This window comes from Gopherus evgoodei, chromosome 10 (genome assembly GCF_007399415.2).
Source record: "Gopherus evgoodei ecotype Sinaloan lineage chromosome 10, rGopEvg1_v1.p, whole genome shotgun sequence".
Lineage (NCBI taxonomy): Eukaryota > Metazoa > Chordata > Testudines > Testudinidae > Gopherus > Gopherus evgoodei.
In genome coordinates this window covers 70,096,722-70,118,279 of record NC_044331.1, presented here as the reverse complement: position 1 = coordinate 70,118,279, position 21,558 = coordinate 70,096,722, and the positions used below count along the sequence as shown (strand labels likewise).

The 21,558-nt window shown below is 43.5% G+C and overlaps 1 protein-coding gene, 1 non-coding gene and 1 pseudogene across 7 annotated transcripts in view; 2 read left to right on the top strand and 1 right to left on the bottom strand.

Moving 5' to 3' along the window:
* Positions 1 to 17,432, bottom strand: part of EEF2K (eukaryotic elongation factor 2 kinase) — a 49,830-nt gene extending 32,398 nt beyond the window's left edge. Inside the window, exons 1-3 of one of the 6 annotated variants that reach the window (XM_030577635.1) lie at positions 17,351 to 17,432; positions 1,188 to 1,283; positions 441 to 765 (exon numbers count right to left, since the gene is read on the bottom strand). In XM_030577635.1, the coding sequence (XP_030433495.1) occupies positions 441 to 686 (246 nt within the window). In that variant the 5' untranslated portion in view covers positions 687 to 765; positions 1,188 to 1,283; positions 17,351 to 17,432. Of the gene's footprint in view, positions 1 to 440; positions 766 to 1,187; positions 1,284 to 9,563; positions 9,674 to 9,806; positions 10,091 to 17,350 lie in introns of those variants that run through there. The other 5 variants (XM_030577634.1, XM_030577636.1, XM_030577633.1 and 2 more) reach the window with 5 other exon arrangements.
* Positions 7,689 to 8,652, top strand: LOC115658538 (annotated as a pseudogene).
* A 98-nt stretch (positions 17,433 to 17,530) lies between the features above and the next one.
* TRNAL-UAG lies at positions 17,531 to 17,612 on the top strand. The gene has a single exon. It is a non-coding gene; the product is annotated as a tRNA-Leu (tRNA).
* Positions 17,613 to 21,558: the final 3,946 nt, after the last annotated feature.

The following is a 21,558-nucleotide window of genomic DNA, read 5'->3' as shown; positions in this document are numbered from 1 at the left end:
TATGTTGTCTCAAAAATTATGATTGGTTTCATTCAATTAAAGATACTCAGTTCAGGCACATTGCTTTGCTTGATATCATTCATGAAAGAACGTCTACTCTCATAGCCCAAATTTTGACATTAATAATATTGCATTAGAGTTACAACAATCATCTTTAAAAACTGCAAATCCATTTATTTGCGTTTTTTAAAGCTGCTGAACTACAACAGTTGTGCAGTCTTAAACTCGAGCCTGCTACAGTTCCACATATGGAGTTCCCACTGAATTCAAGTGGAGTTTTGTAAGGGAATCAATGGCAGGATCAGGTTATTGGCCTAACAGATTTAACTACAAGTCTGGAAAAATAAAAGCTGTAAACTTCCATGAAAATTACAAGAAACGAAGCAGCGAGAGAGATAAATGAGATTCGAAGACCATTTAGACTTGAGCCCAATGCGTACCTTAATATTGAATGAGTTTCTAGGAGAAGAGCTAGATCTGTAATGTTCATCTTTTGCTAAGTTGCTGAAATAATTGGCGACTTTGTTGTTTGCAGTCTTGTTAGATACTGGGTCATCTGTTATCGGGCAGATGTAATAACTATCCTCATCCTCACTATCAGCATCAGGATAAGTTCCAGAGACTGTTTTAGTTGACGTGGCATTATCAATACCTTCCATACAAAAGATAAGGTCCTCGTCCGCCATGTTTGTGGGAGGTTGGTTTAATTCGTGCAATGATTAAAGCAGCCAGTATTACAATACACATTTGAAATGAGGGAAGAACCTGGGAGAGAAAAAGAATGAAATTAAAGAAAATCAAAGGCCCTGTTCTTGGAAAAAAAAAAAAAGCATGAAGCCAAAATTTATACTCGCCAGCATTAGCAAAAATTAGTCAATAATCTGTACATAGGTGTGTAAAATGGGTATCTGGGCACTTAAGTATGCCTCTCAACACCCAAATGCAGGATCTGGGCTCCCAATTTAGATACCCAAGTTTAAAATTGTCACAGGATAGAGAAAAATTGGCTCAGAATAGAATAAGAATTTAAATATAAAATCTTAGGGACTGCAACATTGGATTACTCTAGTTTACCTTTAGTAGCATTCCAGGCTCCATTTATCAACTTCCCTCTTTGAACATATCTACTCTTACTTGTTTAAAAAAATTGGGCCCGATACTACAGTGTTTACTCAGACAAAACTCACATTGATTTCCCCATAACTCTGTGTATTTTGCCCAATCCAAGGACTGCAGGATCAGGCCCTCTGTTTTCCAAAGGCAGCTTTTCCATCAGGGGATCACTTACAAATGAAAACAAAGAATAGTATTAACAGACCCCAGGGAAAGGGGTTACGGTATATTACTGGGAGTGGACGGGGAAGGTGAAACCAGAACACACTTTCTGTGCCAGAAAGGTTTTATATTACTTGGTCCCCAGCTCACATGGGCCAATCAGTCCAAAGTAAATCACTGTGTGTGTGCACCCAGGGTGCCACATATGTCCTCTGAAGTGAGGACAAAGGAGGCTGTCAGACAGTTGCTGCTGCTCTAGCCATTCAAGTGAATTAAGGAGTCCAGGTTGGGGAGGGAGGAGGAGGAGGACGGAATGCACAGGAAAGTCACACTTCAGTGCTCTTCTCTGTCTTAAAATCTCACTCTGATACCCTTCCCAACAGGAATGCTCTTGCTGTCAGTTCCTGCAACTGAACTCTCCAGGAGCACTGGCTGGTTTGCTCAGTGGTAGGCTCCTCTCTTTGGATGATCCACCAGAGCCTGGAATTGGCAGCCTTCGGGGAAGAACATTTATTTACATTATTTTTTCTTTCCTCTCTTGATTTTGTTAATTCCCATCTGGTGACAAAGAGCCTTATCCAAAGCTCATTGCAGGCAACAGAAAGGTTCCTGCAGATTTCAGTGGTCTATGGAACAGGCCCAGGGTCTGGGATGACATTAGTTCACACATACCAAATTCTGGCAAAGACAGGCCCTGTGTTGAAGCAAAACAGTCAAACTTTTTCCATTCTATCCACCCAAAAAGCTTTCCTAATCCAATGGCTTTTAAAGGCCAATCTCTGTTTTCTTCCCAGAGCTCAGAGTTTTGTAGATAAAATGGTATATTTTAGCAATCTCTCTTTGTTACCCACTGTAGGTAGTTTGTGTGTTTTATCAGAGACATAGGATGGGAAGAGACTTCCTGAGTCACCGAGTCCAGGCCCTTGCTATTGCAGGCAACCCTGTCATATAATCACCTTCATAAATTTATCAAGATCCAGATTAAAATAAATAAGTCTCTTGCCCCCACCCCACTCCTATTGGATGGTTGTTCCAGTGGCTCCAGACCTATCGATCATTGTATTTAGACATTATACATCAATAGGCAAGTCAACCATAAATAATAAATTGGGCTAATTCTATCAACTCCCTGGTGCTCCCTGCTTCAGCAACCTACTCCATTTGTTCATTATGTGACAAAACCATGAGCAATTAGCTCATATTTCCTAATTCCTGCCCCTGGGAATTTGTATTTGTATTCTTTTGTAGTAAACAGGCCTGGGAGACAATTATCAAGCCCTTTCATAGCTAAAGAAAAAACAAAACAAAATGACACCTCGCTGGAAGATCACTATGAAGTCATTTTTCTTCTCTCCCTAGTAGTTTCATGATCTTTCCTCATAACTAACCTCAATGGTCCAAAAACTTTGCAAAAGTATGGAACCTTCCTGAACACTTATCAGGATCCCAACGGGTACAGCTAGCTTAAATAAAATGGCATAGTCTGCAGACCACCCTTAGTCTCCTGGGTGCAGGTGTAACCCCACTACAGGTGTCAGCATGTAACAGGCCATCTTTATCTGAACAGCCTCCACTCTGATTAAGATGGAGCATCACATACCGGCATGGACTCCACTCCCATGTGAAAGATGAGATGACGGCAGGATAGATCATAGAACTGTGTGTGTCACACTGGGCCTGTGAGATGCATTTTGGCCACACCTGACTTACATTTTTTAATATTCCAGTAATTTAATTTCCTCTGCCTTGTCTCCATGGCAGGAACTGTCTTTTCTAAGGTGAGGAATACACATTGAATCTAATATAGTGTTAAATTTTTATTACCTTCTAAGTAGGAAAACTCTGGTGTTTCAAAGTTTCAGTTACTTCTGCAGAACTGTGTAATACAGGAACTGACATCACAACGGCACATGCAGAGCTGGAATACACAGTGATCTACTTCTGTCCATAGTCTGACAATGGATTTGGGGTAAGGGCAGATCATCTCCCTTCTTTTCGCTTAATTTAGCCTGTTTTTTGTACAATCAGGGGTGTTTCTTATGAAGAACAAACTTATTTCAAGCCCTCTTCTCCCTTTTTTAAACTTTGCTGCATTTTTTAAGAACACTACCCACCGCGGCACCTGCTCCTCTTCATAATATGCTTACACAAATTGTTGATATTCTGAAACAATAGTAGGGCTTTTCAATTATGTCCATCAGAAATTTCACAGAAGGTAATTATTCTAGAGGAAAATAACTGTCAGTGCCAAAATACTTTCCACATCAGCTCTCAGGCTACAAAAGATTGAAATTGTAACTCTCTCACTGATACACACAGCGTAACCTTCAGGAGGAAAGATTTAAAACACCCTTAAAATTAATATAAAAGGTCTAAAGTGTGGCACATAGCAATTGGCCTGTGTGAGGAGCGCTGTGAAGGCACACTACCCTTGGGAAGCTCAGCCAGGCACAACTGTGTGACAGATTTCTATTACCAATCCTGAGGGAATCCTTGGGCCTGTGACAATTGCTCCTGATGCATCATCCTTTAGGACTTGTCTACATGGGAAAGTTTTACCAGTTACACTAGTATAACTACAGTATAATTACAACGATATAGTTAAATTGATATACCAGTATAACTTAGTATTACTCCTTGCATGGATACTCTGATTGCATTTTTCAGTTAGCGCAGACTCCTTTCAAAAGTGGCATATGCTAAACCAGGGGTAGGCAATCTATGGCACGGGTGCCAAAAGTGGCACGCGAGCTGATTTTCAGCGGCACTCACACTGCCCGGGTCCTGGCAGCTCTGCATTTTATTTTAATTTTAAATGAAACTTCTTAAACATTCTGAAACCTTACTGACTTTATATATAACCATAGTTTAGTTATATATATTATAGACTTATAGAAAGAGACCTTCTAAAAAGGTTAAAATGTATTATTGGCATGCGAAACCTTAAATTTATAGTGAATAAAAGAAGACTTGGCACACCACTTCTGAAAGGTTAGTGACCCCTGTGCTAAACCAAAAAAAGATCATCTCCTACTGCAATAAGAGTGTCCAAACAAGGAGTGATACCAGTAACTATAGTTGTTTAAATTCACACCTTAGCTTATACTGGCATAACTGTCCTGAATAGACAACATTTTATCTAGAATGTATTAGGCATGTCACAATCCAGCCTGAAATGAAGAAGTCTCTTTCCAAATGAAAATAGGAGAGAGAGACTGATTTTTGGAAAGGACAGAGAATCCTGCCATATTTTCATTAATTTTAAAAGTGCAGACAAATGTAGACAATCATTTAGTCAAAGTATCTGCTGTTAATTTAATTCATCACTATGATATGGTCACTCTCCATTTAACTCCTATACTCTCAACTTCCTTACAATTCCCTGCCACAACGTGGGGATGTTTCCTGAAAACTGGTCATCGTCAACGCTGACTCACTCTCTCTGTTATTAACGGCATTAATTCAGCAATCCAGGCCCTTGCAAACAGCGAGGATAGAAGAGGACACAAGGTGGCACTTGGTTCCAAAGTTATACAAAGCATGTACAATATGATCCAACACTCTTGGGACTAGGAATCAACTTGCTACAAATCTTCCTGATCTGATACACCAAAGCATTTCACCATCTGCTCTTACATAGGTGAGTCACTGGCTAAAATTACAATTGGTCTACTTCCATTGCAAGCTATACTGTATGTATCTCAGTTAAAAATATTCCACAACCAGTTTATTACAGCTCTTTAACGGGACTAGTAAAATGAAATAAAATGATGACACTTCATCAGTTTTTAAAACTTTGGTAAATGACTGTTAACATTTTAAAAGTAACAACAAGTAGGAACTGGATCCTACTGTACCCACTACTAACAGAGCAGTGCAGAAAGCAAAAATTCAGCAACATGATGCAACAACATCACGTTTATATTAAAATTAGTTAATCCTTTTCCTATAATTCCTGAGGGACAGTAAGAGGAAGTGTTTCACAGAGGCTTTTTATACATATAACTGCTACTAAAGCAAACAGTAATGGAAGTCATGTGCACATCAAAGAGAGAAGCTGGGTGTGGACTTTTGTCTTACTAACTTCACATATTTAATTATATCAATTCTAGAGAAATTGTGGACGGCTGAGCACTGAATCGCTCACAGCTGTGTTACTCACCGGAGCAACTTATTAAGAAATAAAATAGTGGAACAATGGGAAGCATGTTTACTGAGGCTCAGGTTCCATCCACAGTGACGGGTGGAGATTTCTATGCGTATCTTCCTCGAGAGACTATTAATGATGATTCAGCAGAACTCAAACGGATACATTGTTATTATTAATTCAGCTCCATGTTGGGATAGCTGTGGATTTCACGCTTCGGTGCAGAAGCAATGCACCAGGCAGGTTTTCACACCCTTGATAATACCCTGCTGATCTTTCACGTTTTCCTGGCTTTACGCCCCTCATTCCTCATACACACTCTTAAAGTTCCATATTAGAAGACTCTTTTCAAAGTCCACTGACTCCGGTCCTCAATAAGTGAGTCACGCTTCTGAGCAATGTGAGATGTTCAGCCCCTGCTTGTGTCTCTAGAACAGGGGTGGGCAAACTATGACTTGAGGGCCGCATTCAGCCCTTCATAGGTTTTAACCCAGCCCTCGAGCTCTTGCCGGGGACCGGGGTCGGGGGCTTGCCCCTCTCCATGCAGGCCATGGCTCTGCACCACTCTCGGAAGCAGTGGCATGTCCCTCCTCTGGCTCATACACAAAGGGACAGCCACGGGGTCCCATGCACTGCCCCCGTCCCAAGCGCTGTCCCTGCAGCTTCCATTGGCCAGGAACCACAGCCAATGGGAGCTACAGGGGCGGTGCTTGCGAAGCAGGCAGCATGCAGAGGCGCCTGGCCACGCCTCCACATAGGAGCCAGAGGGGGGACATGCCACCACTTCTGGGAGCAGCTTGAAGTAAGTGTCACCAGGAGCCTGTACCTCCGATACCCTCTCATGCCCCAACCCTCTGCCCCAGCTCTCATGCCCTCCCACCTTCTGAACCCCTCCGTCCCAGCCTGGAGCACCCTCCTGCACCCCCAACCCCACCCCAGACCTCGCACCCTTAGCCTGAGCCCTCCCCACCATACCCCAAGCCTCTGCCCCAGCCCGGAGCTCCCTCCCACACCCTGAATTCCCCATTTCTGGCCGCACCCCAGAGCCTGCACCCTGAGCCGGAACCCTCACACCCTCCCACACCCCACCCCCAATTTCATGAGCATTCATGGCCATACAATTTCCATACCCAGATGTGGCCCTCGGGCCAAAAACTTTGCCCACTTCTGCTCTAGAATGACCGAGTGAGACCTGGGATCCCTCATGGGAGTGCAGGGACACCTCTCAGGGTGGTATTGTGCCTACTCAGTGGTTGCAGTAGCATGCCAGTTCCAAGAGTGTATAAGGGCCACCCAAATATAGCTTCTAAAACAGAGAAAGTGACATTTTAGGCCTAGCGTCAGGGGCAGCTCCACTGAAGTAGAGGAATTGCACCTGTTTCTGCTAGGGCTGAATTTGGCCCATCGGCTATATTTGCTGCCCAGCAACCCCGATTAGGAACATGCGTCCCATTATACACGATCAGATTTCCTCCTGATATGCGAGTTTGTCTCCCCCTCTCAGCTTCCTGCCTTTTTTTCATACTGCTTCTAAACTTAAAACAGATTCCCCCTGCCCATGAACTAAACTACTTCCTGGCCCCAGTGAAATTAACAGGAGTTTTTTCATTGACTTTAATGGGGCCAGGATTTCACCCCTAGTTCCTGCTCTACTCTAACTCTCATCCGGTCTCAAACTGTCCTCCCAGGCAAAACTGACAAAGCTGATAGATTTGGAGCAGCGCAAAACAAGCTTCCAAATGTTCACAAGGGGGTTAGCTGAGTTTGACAAACATTTGTTTAGTGTGAATTTTGGCAGGTTCTTCCAGCATAGGCTGAAAAGACACTGGGCAGGCAGATGATCAGCTTTTTCTGTGCACATTTAGAAGGCAGAGGTGAATGAAATACACAGAGCAACTTCCCTCATCTTCTTCCATAGCTGGAAGCCCCCTCAGGTACTAGAGCAATTAAAGCGTCAATGGTTTGCACTTACACCATGTGGTGCTTTAGTCCTTCAAAATGCTTCATAAACATTAGGTAAAAAATCCTTAAAACACCCCTGAGTTACATATTCCATTTTACAGACCTGGAAAGCAAACCACAGGGGATGGAGATTATCAGACACCTGAGGGATTTAGATGCCAATTTCTCATTTATTCTCATAGGAACTGCAAGTCCAAATCCTTTAGGTAGCTTTGAAAACTCTCCCAGGGAAGTTACAGACAAAATTTTCAAAACCTGACACTGATTTTGGGTTGAAGGCTGCTCCTCAGCTCCAAGACCCCTTTGCTACACAGCAGGTAAGAGCTGCAAGGGCGTGAGACCTGGCTCCATGGCTGGCAGAGCCCTCAAGAAACAGGGACCGCAGGGGAACCCTCCTGGCTAACAACGCCTCTGGCTACATCTCTCTCTGCACCTGGCCTGAGCTACCCTACTACCTTCACACCGTCCCTATCTACCCCTCTCCCTGCACATAGCTGCTCGTCCTGTGGAAGGGAGCGGCCAAGAGGCGCCGGCAGGTTCCAGAGTGATGGCGAAGAACACGGTGTCCTCTGCGCGCTTTCGCCACGTGGATGTGGATGAGTATGACGAGAACAAATTCGTAGACGAGGAGGAGGGAGGCGATGGCCAGGCCAGGCCCGACGAGGGTAAGGTGGATTTGTGCCTGCGGCAAGGGAACATGATGGCTGCATTGCAGGCAGCCCTGAAGAATCCTCCAATCAACACCAAGAACCAAGCAGTAAAGGATCGCGCAGCAGAAAACATTGTTCTGAAAGTTCTCATCTCTTTCAAAGCCAATGATATTGAAAAGGCAGTACAATCTCTGCACATAGCCGCTAGATACCTCTCCCTGCACCCTGAGCCACACACAACCCCAGCTATCCCTTTTCCTGCACCCTGTGCTATCATCCCCTGCCCACACACAGCCCCTAGCTACCAATCTCCCTGCATCTCAAGCTACCCCCCGCCCAAACACAGACCTTAACTACCTCTCTCCCTGCACCCAGAACTACCCCTTCTCTGCATTGTTGTTTCCTTCTAAAAAGTAGATCACAACTTTTAAGTGTGCTTTTCAATTTGATTCCAGTTATAGCATTACTTGGATTAAACTGAATTATATCTGTTCATTATTGTCTGTAATTCTATCCATCTTTTTTCATTTAAAAAAAATCTTCTTATTCTGTGTACATCAAAATCTGAACTATTTAGTAACATTTTCTTTTTGTGACAGTTTGGTACATTATTAACACAGCATGAGTTTAATCATTTCTACTATACATACAATGTTCTTCCCCCTTGTGTAAGGCAACGTGTCACAGCTCAACCTTGGCAATAAACTGATGTGTCAATGGGAATTTTTTCCCCTTCATCTGTTTGATTCTTACATACTGTATTCCTTTGGCTATTTGGACAAAGCAGCATGCAGGCTGTTGAGAAGAAAATCTGCTGATTAGCACATTTTAGGGTCATTACATCAACCATCTGCAGTCAAAACAAGTCTGGTAACATCTCATCCTCCTCTCAGAAACAGGCAAAAAGCTCCGTGTGAGGAAACTGTCATCGGAAATATGGTTTTACAAAGAGCAAATTACCACTCCGATCACTGACAAATTCAACCCCTCCTCAATCCACAACAGGCCTTTAACTTCATTAGCCATTGGACATTTATGAACTTTACATCCGTATATAATTAACACACACACACATCGCCTTCTACAGTAACAGGCAGCCCTTGTAAAAACATTGCTGTATAGTAATGGCCTCTGTAAAAAGGAAGGTTAGTATTCTACAGTAATGGCCCTGGTCTAAATACTACAACATATTTGCCAACATTCAAAAGCTGTCAATTGGGGGCATATACAGAGAAAAACAGGGAAAGACCTTTTCGTGCTATAATGGGAAATTTTTGCCAGGATCAAGTCGGGGAAAAAAATAAATAGCTCTGTGAAAAAGTAAAATAAAACAGGGATAACTGGCATATATGCAACAGGACAAGAATAGCTCTTCCTTAAAAATACTGCAACTATGGTACATAAATAGTCCCCAAACAGGTAGTAATACTACGGTAAACTGTAATATTCTGGATAATACTGTGCGAATACGCTAGTATACTGAATAAGGGGAATCAATTATTACTAAAAATGGGTGTTAAAATACAAACCTGTCCATGTGTAATGTGCCATACTGAGCGCTAGAGCGGGCACACAGACTGAGCAGGGTTTGCAGGCCGAGTCGTTTGCCAGCCCTGCCCAGCGAAGCAGCCTCCTGACCCTCTCCCACTGTGCACGGCGAAGATATGCTGCTAATCTGGGAGCCCGGCAAAACCAAAGGTGGAGAAGCAGGCTCCATGGCAGAGCCTGGCCTACCTTGTGCAGACAGACACACGGTGCAATGCCTGGCCTACCTTGTGCAGACACACACGGCTCCCGGAGCAGCAGGCAAGGAAGCAAGGCTCTTCTCCCCGCTGCAGCTGCACACAAACGCCGACCAGCGCTTCCCTCCGAGGGTCACGCGCCAGCTGCTGCCCCGGGGAGCGCACGCGGACAGCTCGCGTCGCGTCTCGGAATCAGCCTCTCTCGCTCTCTCCTTCGCAGTCCCCGCGGGGGCTCGCTGGCTGCACCTTCCCTCCGCAGGCTGGCGGAGGGCGGTACTGCAGCAGGCAGGCCGGCCGGCCTGGGGTGTCGCTGCCTCATGCACAGGGGCTCTCTGCACGGGGACGGGAAGCTACAGCCAGCGCGGAGTCTGAGCTCCCGTCTCCACACGTGGTGTAATGCTGACCCAGAGCCTTACAACGCCCCCCACCAATGCCCTCCGCTTGTTGCCGGGTGCATCAGCCCAGCCGCAGCACCTGCTCCTTACGATTGGGGGGGGGGGGGCTCCTGAGTGTTGAAACTAGAGTGTGGCACCCAGGAAACATTGTCCCTCCTGTCTGATCTCGTGCTTGGAGGGACTAATTAGGGACACATGACAGACACTGCCTTGGGACCCCCAAACTCACAGCATCGCCTCCTCCATTCCAGCCAGCAGAATAGCTGAAGCGACTGAAGGACCCCAAGAGTCTTTTCCTTCTCATTTTTTAGTTTTCTTCCCTGTGGCTAGTGCTAGCGAAAGGTACCAGACAGTTACGGGAGACTTACCCACAAGGACCAGCGTTCAAAGTACACCTTGTGTCCCACCCCTGTTCTGAAACACCCAAAATAAATGGGTTAGAATGATCGGTTAGATGCCCACTGTTTATCTTACTATCTGACTGCACTAGGGTTTACACTCTTTACATTATTAACGATAATGGAAGCTACACACACAAATTTACACCATAGGATATTCACATATGTCCTTAGCTGTATGTTACTGCCATTGAGGTAAATGAGAGTTCTGTGTGTGAAAAGGCTGCCAGATCAAACAGGTGATATATGTGTACATATTTTCTAGACTGTAGTTTGCCTTTGCAAGATATTACTGCCCCAGATGCAAAAACATTATACAACAGTACATACGGTTTGAAAGAAACATTTTGCCATAAAATTTCCTGAAGAGCATTGTAAACAGTATAGGAGGGGGGGGGAGGGAAAAAAACCCAAAACATCTTTAATGTTAATCACCAGTCACAATAGCCATTAAAAATCAGGTAGGAATACACTGTAATTGTAACAGTAATGAAAAGGAAGGTCATGTGCTTACATAAGGATGTTTCTAATATGGCAGTTTCAAAAACCTTCACTTTTTGCCTTGACTAAACCCAACAGAAAAGTGTAAATTACTCTTGACAGTGAATTGAGAGACACAAAGTAAATCCTTGTACGTAATATGAAAAATGACTACATAAACACGTATCCAAACATTTATATTTTATATTCCTGGAATACTGCAGATGAATTCTTACCGGAATGGAATCAGTGAAATAATGTATTAGTTCTCTTTGCCCCCTTTACTTCCAAGAACACATCAGAGAAAAAATAAACTGATAACAAAAGTCAGTGAAATGCAATACAGTCTACAGATACCAGTGTCCAGAAAATACATTCCTTTGTATTTAAAATTCAACAGCTCTTCAGTGTAATGGACATGAATAATAATATTGCAGTCCAATTTTCTGGACACAGAAGATAATTCCCACTAGTGGAATGTTCCTGTAACTTCCTATTCTAAATAGCAATCCAGCAGGTCAGGGCCAGCGCTTCCATTTAGGCGACCTAGGGTGCCAGGATTTGGGGGGGGCGGCATTTGCCGCTCTCGGCGGCAATTCAGCGGCGGAGGGTCCTTCTGCGCTCCGGGTCTTTGGTGGCAATTCTGCAGCAGGTCCTTCACTCGCTCCGGGACCCACCACTGAAGTGCTCTGAAGACCGGGAGTGCGGAAGGACACCCCCCCACCGCAGAATTGCCGCCGACCGGGAGTGCACAAAGACTAGAGCAGGAATGATTATGCCAGTGCCTGTGTTAAGCCTCTGAATGTGCCTACAGGGAAACATCAGTGTTCCCAGAATCCTGAAATGACTCCAGTCCAAACTGTATGCTTATATGGTTAATAAAATTACTGTGCTTTCTCTGTAATCAACACGATTTCTGAATGCAGCAACCATCATAATCTCTCTTTTTTTCTAACTATTTCTAACATGCCCTTTTACCATCGGATTCTCAGCACCAGAATACAAAATTACTTATTGCACTAATTTTTGTCTGTAAAAATGACTTTGCTCTCCGTATCTTTAGTTCAACCTCTAAAATGTAATGTGTGTGTGTGTGCGTGCTTTTTAATTTAATCTGTCCAAGAGAAATTATATAGGGTTATGCACTCTAAATAAAGTTGCAAAACAGTCTCCATTATAACGCCTAGTACATGCTCACTCATAACTTTGTAAAACATTCGCTTGCTGAGCTGAAATTTTCCATATTTGGTCACTGTCCAAAACTGAATTTTTGTGGACTATTTGAGAAAAATCCTATTTATGAATTGTGGGCCAATGACAAAAAATGCAATCTTCTCCCTGTAAACAAATTCTGGCTTAATTATATTCAGTGGGCATCTGCTAAGGTCAGATTCTGCAACTCTTGCTCATGATACCTTACGCTTATTAAGATTACTCATATGAGTAAATGCTCAGCATGAGTAAAAGTTACAGAATCAGTCCTTACTGCCTTTTGTGATGTCATGTGCAGATTGGGAGAACTGCACAATATCTGGTCTTCTCTGACAGGCCCAGCAGCTGAGTTGAGAGAGACAACACTTGCTGTTCTAATGCTACTGCTGAGACTAATATTTCATTGCAATATGCAGAGCAGAATCCTCCCCCCAAAAACAAATTGACTAATTAAAAAAAAACAACTACCACCTTAACTGGAGGATGGGGGGGCGGGGAAATGTGTGTGTATGTATGTGTGTCTTGGGGAAAATGGATTTTCTGATTTCAGGATCCCTGCAATTTTGGCTGCAGAGTATGTCTTTTCATATAAAAAAGCAAAAGCAGCAGCAGCAGCTAGATTGTGCCATTCATTGATGCAACCCCCCTACAGCCTCTGGCAATCTCATTTCCTGCAGAGCATAACCTTTCATTAAAGCAGAAAAATTTCCAGCACCTTTTGTTTGTGAAGAAAACCTTCTGAGGCCCCCCTCACACTATGCTGCATCTGTGATTTTGTAACTATGTAGAAACCCATACACCTTAATCACTTATTAGTCGGGCCCTCTGCCATTATAACCATTGTTCTCATAGCCACAGCACAGCTCTTATTCTGCAACAGAAGCATAGCTGTACATATGCCTTCTGGGAAAACATGAAGAACAACCCCATAGTGCTGGGGAATGAGAGACTAGAGGCCATACAGAGAGCAGCACCAGCAGCTTGTTTAGCAATGCACTCTGGGATGTCTTACTGCGGAACGCTCAGAGGAAGGAGGACTTGTCAAATTGATTATACAGGTGCAGTTGTAGGAAAAATATCCTGTCCTCACTGCAATAAAAATAATGTGCTATGGTTACATTATGCCAGCCTAGACCATTGGCAAGGATGAAACAATTAATAACTGAATGTTGGACACAGCCATGTTTAGAGACAACCATGCTAGTAACTGGTTACAAATTCCTTTAAATATATAGTGTGGCTGTAACCTGAATGTGACCTAATGCAGGATATATTCCTGAGACTGCAGACAATCTGAAATAATAGCTCTGAGAGGTACGAACTAGGCCAGTGTTTCCTCAATCTTTTCTGCTTAATCAAGCAGTTTCCTCAGTCTTTTCTGCTTAACTGCTTATTCAAAGTAAACTGTTGTGATCTCTTTACAGTTATTATAAAAGTAATAGTAGAAATGTATGCTACAAATACTATATTTAATCTCGCAAACATTGACTGTTTTGGCCTCCCCAAAGTAATGGTGAACATTTATATTTTTTGTTTTAGAATTGTAATAACATTGCCAGTGCCTCACAACTCCTATAATAGTCTTTCATGACTCAGGGAAGGGGTGGGGAATTTGTAACCCTCAGTTGGTAAACACAGTCCTGATATGACCAGTTTCTGTCCAACATTCTCCAGAATAGAGGGGCAGCTTAGCCTTCCTTCTGCACAAAGAGAACATCTCTTCACGGATGGATACGTGGATCTACGGGGACAATCAAACCTAATCATAGCAGCAAAATACAAAATCTTCTACCCCGTTCTCCTTAATGAGGTGTGACTTTTGAATAGTAATTAGGGCACTTAAAATATCAATACTTAGTAAGATTAGAATTTAATTTTTAAAGGATATCACTCAATTTTTTTAGTGAAAGTCTGAATTAAAATGTTCAAAAGTTTAAAATGCAAAAATTAAGTAGCTTTAACTTAGCCCTGTTGCACACATATGCAGTATTTTTTACTCTTGGTTTTCAGTTTAAATGTCTTAAAGGTTATTAGAAAACAATTTTTTCTATTACAGCATAGGAGCTTTGCATTTAATTTATTTGATTCTTTCTTGAGAACATTCAAAATTAATTTATAGTGGCAAGCTTAGCAAATTAATGTCCTGAAAGTCTAACATATTACTCCTTTATCTAATATGTTTAGCAATGCAAGCACAACTTGCTATTTTCCAGTGACTGTGAAAGCTGTAGAAATCCAGTGTGTTATGAGTGAAATTAGGTTTTGTTGAGAAACTGGTTTCTATGAGGGCAGCATTTTTTCCTCATTAAAAAAGAAAACACCTTACAGTCAGTATCAAACTTGCAAAGCAATTTGAAATGACATCATTTTAAAATTCCAGGCACGAAATTGCCATCAAATTCTTTAGTTTCCTAAACATCCCGTCATTAAGGATGTGTCCATCAATTTTTCCAAGTTAAACACACTGGTCCATAAATCTCACTTGATTCATAGGGTAAGCATAATGAACATGCATATAACTTCACTCAGTATTAATTTTTCTCTCTTTCGCTTTCTTTCACACCACATGCATTTAATGGAGTGGAATTCAGACACTGAGAATACAGACATGGTACGGTGATACAGAGAGCTGGTATAATCTATATCCATTTAGTGTTCTAAAACTATGGCATTCAGTTACTGAGTTAATTGTTTACACACACACACACACACACACACACACACCAACAACAAATAATAGCTGTATCAATCCCTACTGGCATCACAGCCATCACAAAGATACAACTGCCTATGTTATGTCCCATGAAAAGGAAACTGAAACTTCCATCCACAAACCAAATTCAGCTCTGGTTCTATTTGGCAAAACTCTTACTGAAGTCAATGGGAGATGCATCTGCTTACAAGGTGGCTAAATTGGCTCCGCAGGTGAAGACAATAACTGTAGAGGTGCCATGAAATGTTAGATCTTGTTCTGTATAAAATACAGTAGTTAATGCTGCCATTTTAATTGGTTTCAAGCTGAATGGTTGTTCCAAGACTTCAGCTGGAACTTCTTGATTCCACATTTCAAAAACAAACAAATTAAAAAAACCAAGTCAAAACCACCAGTTTACACCCAAATTCAGGGGTGATACTGTGAAATTGCCATGATTTTGATGTTAAGACATCAGCTCTAGACCACGCAAAAGGTAGTGAACTTTAGCAAATCTTTCTATGAGCCCGGTTCAAGTTTCAAATGTGTAAAGAGGTATGGCAGCTGATGAATTTTACCTGGTCATGAGTTTTGTTGTAAATTTGCCCAGCTGTAGCTCGGATATATACTATACTATACTGCATCTTATATGACTTCAGATGTGGCATAATTCTCCAGAGAAAAGCCAAAAGGATAAACACTACACAGAAATGAAAGGTAGACATTTACATGTGAGGAGGAGTAAAGGGTAACAAGTGTTGTAACTAGAACAGGAGTACTTGTGGCACCTTAGAGATCTAACAAATTTATTTCAGCATGAGCTTTCCTGGGCTACAGCTCACTTCTTCAGATGCATAGAATGGAACACAGACAAGAAGCAAGCTGTATCCCACAAAAGCTTATGCTGAAATAAATTTGTTAGTCTCTAAGGTGCTACAAGTACTCCTGTTCTTTTTGTGGGTATAGACTAACATGGCTGCTACTTTGAAAAGTGTTATAACTATACATTATATATAAAGCATGTGTAAAAAAAAAAAGTGTGGCTCAAATGAGTGGCCATCTGAATATGAATCTGAGACACTGAAAATACAAGTTTTAAGTACATACATACATATTTTTCAAAGGCTTCTATTTTGTTAAGAGGGACCAAGATGGATTTTAAAGCTATGAGGGGGAAGAGAAAAAGAGCAGCATGTCTGATCTTCCAGCATACAATAGCCTGATATTTTGCTTCAGTTATTCCTGCAGGCATTCTGTGCCAAAAAATTACAAATTCTGCACATTTCATTTATCATAATAACACTACATAATTATGCCAGTTTCAATTTGGTAATTTATTTCAAAATAAATGTCAGCAAATATGTCTTCAACAATGCAGACACACACAAAAATTCCCTGCCTCTGATGAAGTGGGTTGTAGCCCAGGAAAGCTTATGCTCAAATAAATATGGTTGTCTCTAAGGTGCTACAAGTACTCCTGTTCTTATTTCCCTTATAAACAACCAGGTTTTGTTGGTTTATAGCCCGTCTGATTAATCACTGCTGGCTGAGAATTATCTAAGGGGAAACACCTTTTTCCTGTATATTAAAACAAAATCATTCAATTATTTTTTAGTTAAAAGAAGCAAATGGTAAAAGTCAGAACACGTCAGATTTTTTTTGGTTCTGGTAAGAAGCGAAGTTGTTAATTTGGAACAAAATGCTTAGCTCATGAGGTGGGCTATAGAGAAATAGAAAAAGCAACTCAAAGCACAAGTAGCAGAAAGATAGCTCTGGGGTGGCTGCAGTAGCCATAATTCTCAACAACGAAGAAAAGGATCGTAGGCTGCAGTCATCGTCGTCCTTATTTCGGGGAGAGCATCTTTGCCCGAAACCGAATTAAATATCCTTTGCCGGGGTGGCGGGGACTGGCTGCTTAACTTGCTTTGACATCTTCAAAAAGGCCCCCGGGGACTTCAGCCAGGCTGGACCCTTTAATTCAACCCGCCGCAGTAGGCAGGGGGCGGCTACAGGTGCCGGCGCATCTGTGGGTTTTGCCGGACCGGAGAGGCGCTGGGTGCGGCGCGAGGTAAGAACGGGGCCGACACGTCGCAGAGCAAAGCCTGGGAACCGCAGCTGGCGGGGCAGGGACGCGGACACGTGCGCGCCATGGGCCGCGCAGCAGGATGATGATGGCTACAGCCAGGTGCAGCAGGCGGGGAAGCGACGCCGCAGCAGCGCCACCTGCTGCCCCTGCGGGTTAATGCTGCGCTGCCGCGCTCTGCTGCGCTGCCCCGGTGCCCCCGACAGGCCAGAGGGGCTATTCCGTGCTGTGCACGCTCCCGCGGGGTGTGAGCCCCTCCCCGCCCTCCTAACCAGCCAGCCTGCTCCCCAGGAGCTCCCCGTCGCCCTACATACCCGCTGCAGTGGGTCCCTCCGGCTCCTCTCTGGGGAAGCAGACAAACACCGCCGAACGCCTGGCTAAGCAGCCGGTGGCTGAACTGAGTGGCAAAAACAAAGGAGATTAGCCAGGAAAAAACCACCCAGTCAGCGCTTGTCATCGCTATATAGCCCTCAAGGTCATCCTAGTAATCAGGTGGTAGCGTGGCCGAGTGGTCTAAGGCGCTGGATTTAGGCTCCAGTCATTTCGATGGCGTGGGTTCGAATCCCACCGCTGCCAGGAAAACTTTTGTTTAAGGGTTTGGCCAGTTACTTTCCTATCAGTGTTTTAAATTTGTTTCTAATGAAAGAATGCCAGTTTTAGCCTGACGCAGCGTCATGCATAGTGATGTGCCCTAGGGCTATTTAGAAGGAAGGGGGTATAATCTCTCTGCTATTCTGTCTGCTTTGTATTTCTTAGTCTGTGAATTTGTCTCTTTCCCCATAGAAACCTCTTCCCCTTCAATGCATATATGGTTCTGGTGGAGAATTTTCTGCAGCTCATCAAAATTATCTGGACCTTATTGGGAGCATCATTTCTCATGAGTGTTCAGCCAGTGATCATGCAAGCAGTCAGGTGGACAGAGGCCAGGCTCTTATGCAGAGATTTGCCCTGCTTCTGGGACAGATAAGCTGAAACTAGTGAAAGAGTTATTGATGCACGAACCAAGGGTGAAGGTCTATGAACCAACATTGATAGCCGAGCCGCAGCAATGAAGATTTTGGACGCCTTGTCCTGGGCTTGAGGCGGAAGTTGACTGAGATGCTTCCCCCTCTCCCATCTTTGATAGAAGCAGGGCCGGTGCAAGGATGTTTCGCGCCCTAGACGAAACTTCCACTTTGCACCCTCCCCGAGCCCCCACCCTGAGGCACCCCCTCCCCCGTGGCAGCTTCCCCCCTCTGGTCTGAGGCACCGCCCCCCCCCACGGCAGCTCATCCCCTCTGCCAGAGGCACCCCCTCTGCGGCCGCTTCCCATCGCTGCTTCACTTCTCCCACCTCCCAGGCTTGCGGCGCCAATCAACTTAGGTGCTGCAAGCCTGGGAGGCAGGAGAAGTGAAGCAGCCACAGCGTGCTCGGGGAGGAGGTGGGGCAGGGGTGAGCTGGGGCGGGGAGTTCCCCTCTGTACCACCCCCCCCAAACTTGCTGCAGGTGGCCCTCCCCACGCTCCTCTGCCCCAGCACCCTCCGTCTAAATGCCGGCAGCAACCGGGATGGCCAAAGATCTGGCCGCCACGGTCGCTGCTGAAGAAAATGCTGCCCCCCAAATCCTAGCACCCTAGGCGACTGCCTAGGTCGCCTAAATGGTTGCACCGGCCCTGGATAGAAGCAGCCACCCCCAGAGTCATGGCTGGTTATGGGAACTAAAATGGGACTCCTTTGCAGACATTTGCTGGGTCCAGCCACCAAGTCAGAGAGTGGAGCTCTCGAGCAGGTATGCAAATCCACATGTTCAAAGGGTGCCTGCAACTGGAAGCACAGTACACAGAATGAATTCAGGCTTGCAGACAGTGAAGGTGAAGTCTGGCTTGTGGGGTTACAGACATGCATGATGCCATATGGTCTAGGTGCTGAAGGAAGGCTCTCACTGCTGTTACAGGACTGAATTTGAGGATGTTGGAAAGGGTAACTATAAAAGCGAACTTTTCAGCTGGGAGGTAAGATGTGGCTAGTGTTGCATCAAAGATCTCCCTCTATGACCATTATGCACTGAGAAGGGAGTAAATGGGTCGTTTGCAAATTTAATTGCAGGCGTAGTCAGGAAAAGACTTGTCTGATGACTAGGACACTGTTCTAGATCTGGTTGCTGGATGCTAATGGGACTAGCCAATTGTACAAGTAGGGAAAAATTTGAACGTCCAAGTGCCATAGGTGGGCTGCCACCATTGCCATGCACTTGGAGAAAACCCTCAGGACTGAAGATAGACTGAAGGGGAGCAATGTGTATGGATAGTGATTGGTGCTCACCAGAAATCAAAAGTACTTCCTGTGGGAGGCATGTATTGCCACATGGAAGTACATGTTCTGTAGCTTGGGGGAACTATATCAATCTCTAGTCTCCAAAGAAGGGATTGTAGACCATCCTGAACATAATTTTTTTGGTGAATTTGTTCTGCTTTCTTACATCTAAAACATAGTGGCGGCCACCAGATTTCTTTGGGACTAGAAAGTATCAGGAATTTCCTCTGTTGCTCCCAACTCTAGAAGAGACCATAGTTCCTGAAATGACATGGTCTTGTGAGAGGGGTCCCTGAAAAGGGACAGGGAGGGTGGATTGGGAAAGGGGAGGGAAATGAACTGGATAACGTATAGCGCCTTTACCGTGTCACTCAAAGAACAATAGTGCTTACTAAACTCTTTCACAAATGATTGCAACTAGTATGTTGTTAGATCATACAACAGAATGGCTGTTTCAGACACTTTCGTAATATCATGCTATCCCTCAGACCTGAGAGCGGCATTCTCTGCATGGCTCGGATCCATATTGAGGGAAGTGGAGGAGACTGGGAGGGCCAGTGCAAGAATGCACATCACACTTCCCCCAACCCCTTCATCCCCACAGACCTTACTTGGAAAAGGTAATATAGCCACTGATTGTGCTACATTTAAGCCATAGCCCTCCTGAGTGTTGCAGGGATTGCTGTGGTCAGAGGGGAGTCCCTGTTAGTGAGTCTCCAGTTAAGTCACATTGCCAGGAAGCCATTGGGTAAGGATGGGGTCAGATGGAGAAGCCTTCCACTTACATGTCAGTGGTCATCAATGGATTCTGGGATATCTAGCAGGTTTGTGGTCAGCCAAACAACCCCCTGGTTCTGGAAAAGCAGCCCAAACACTCTTCCTGGTGTTCTCAATCTACCTGGCTGTGCAAATTGATGTTTGTGACAATGGCTCAGTTTCCCTTATCTCTTGGAAGAACATTGGAAAATGATGCTAAACTATATGTACCATTTTGCATTTTCATCTAGTGATATATTTTCAACTGGTAGTATTCAGATAAGACTATATTACTGAGAATATATGAGTTTTAGGTGCCTATTTCATTCTAATAATCTTCCAATAAGCACGTTATTAATTTTAGTAGCTGAAAGGACTTATATAATGAAACAACTAACATATCACCTCTCTTAATAATTAAATGAAAATTAAATTTAAAAGAGGAGCTGCAGAAAAAAGTCCTATTTCATGGGCTGGCTAAATGTATAAAAACAAGATGATCTCAAAATTCATACACACCAGTCAAGGACCAATAAAAATAGATGAACTACTAAGTATCACTTGAAAAAGAGAAGGAAATGTAACACCACTAGGTCTGTATGGTCACACAGGAAGACACGAGCCTTAGTAACTCGTAGAACAAAGCGAGAGGAAATGTCCTGGTCAGTGTATGTGTGTGAGCTTTTCTCAAAGTTTCCTTCTTGTTTAAATAGTTTTTATAATATACTTATTTGTCCAATAACATAACATTTGCATCATTTTCAAGAGACAAAGGACACACACAAACAGGACATCCACATTTCAGCTTTAAAAAGATCTGGCATAAATGCAGTACAGGATGATGACATTTCCTTAACAATTTTATTTCATTAATAATATTCAATCTAATTAAGGTACACAGGAGTTGTACTGGTGTCCCTTGGCTCATGAAATTAGATACTTTAACAATGGACCAGAACAAAGTGCATCAACAATTGGACACAACTTCTGGAAGTCCTCAGAAGTTTGATGGAGGCCAATTAGAGGTCAGTGACCACTATGCATGTCTTCTAAGCTTCGTACTTGATATTGTGGGACATTATGAATGAGTGCTAATAAAGGTCACTCACTGCACGTGAGAGCCTTAATACATGCTGAATTTCAAGTACACTTTTATTTCACCTCTTATGCAGGGTCACAATACAACTAATTCACACAAAAATTACATTGCATGCATCTTTTCTGTACAGCTAGTGTGCATTGCGTATTGTTTACATGAATCTATTTTTCACTTTTGTTGTTCTATTTTCCAGTTTCTCTGTATTGCCCGCAATAACATGCATTGGCAACAGGTCTGGTCAGTCTTTCTCCTTATTCTAGCTGTGCTTGTCTTTGCTGATGTAGTATTGCAGATTTACTGTAGTTCCTTCTCTTCCAGTTTGTCATCCACTTCAACGAGCAGTTTGGAAAGAAGCCCTTCTGGTGTGAAACAAATA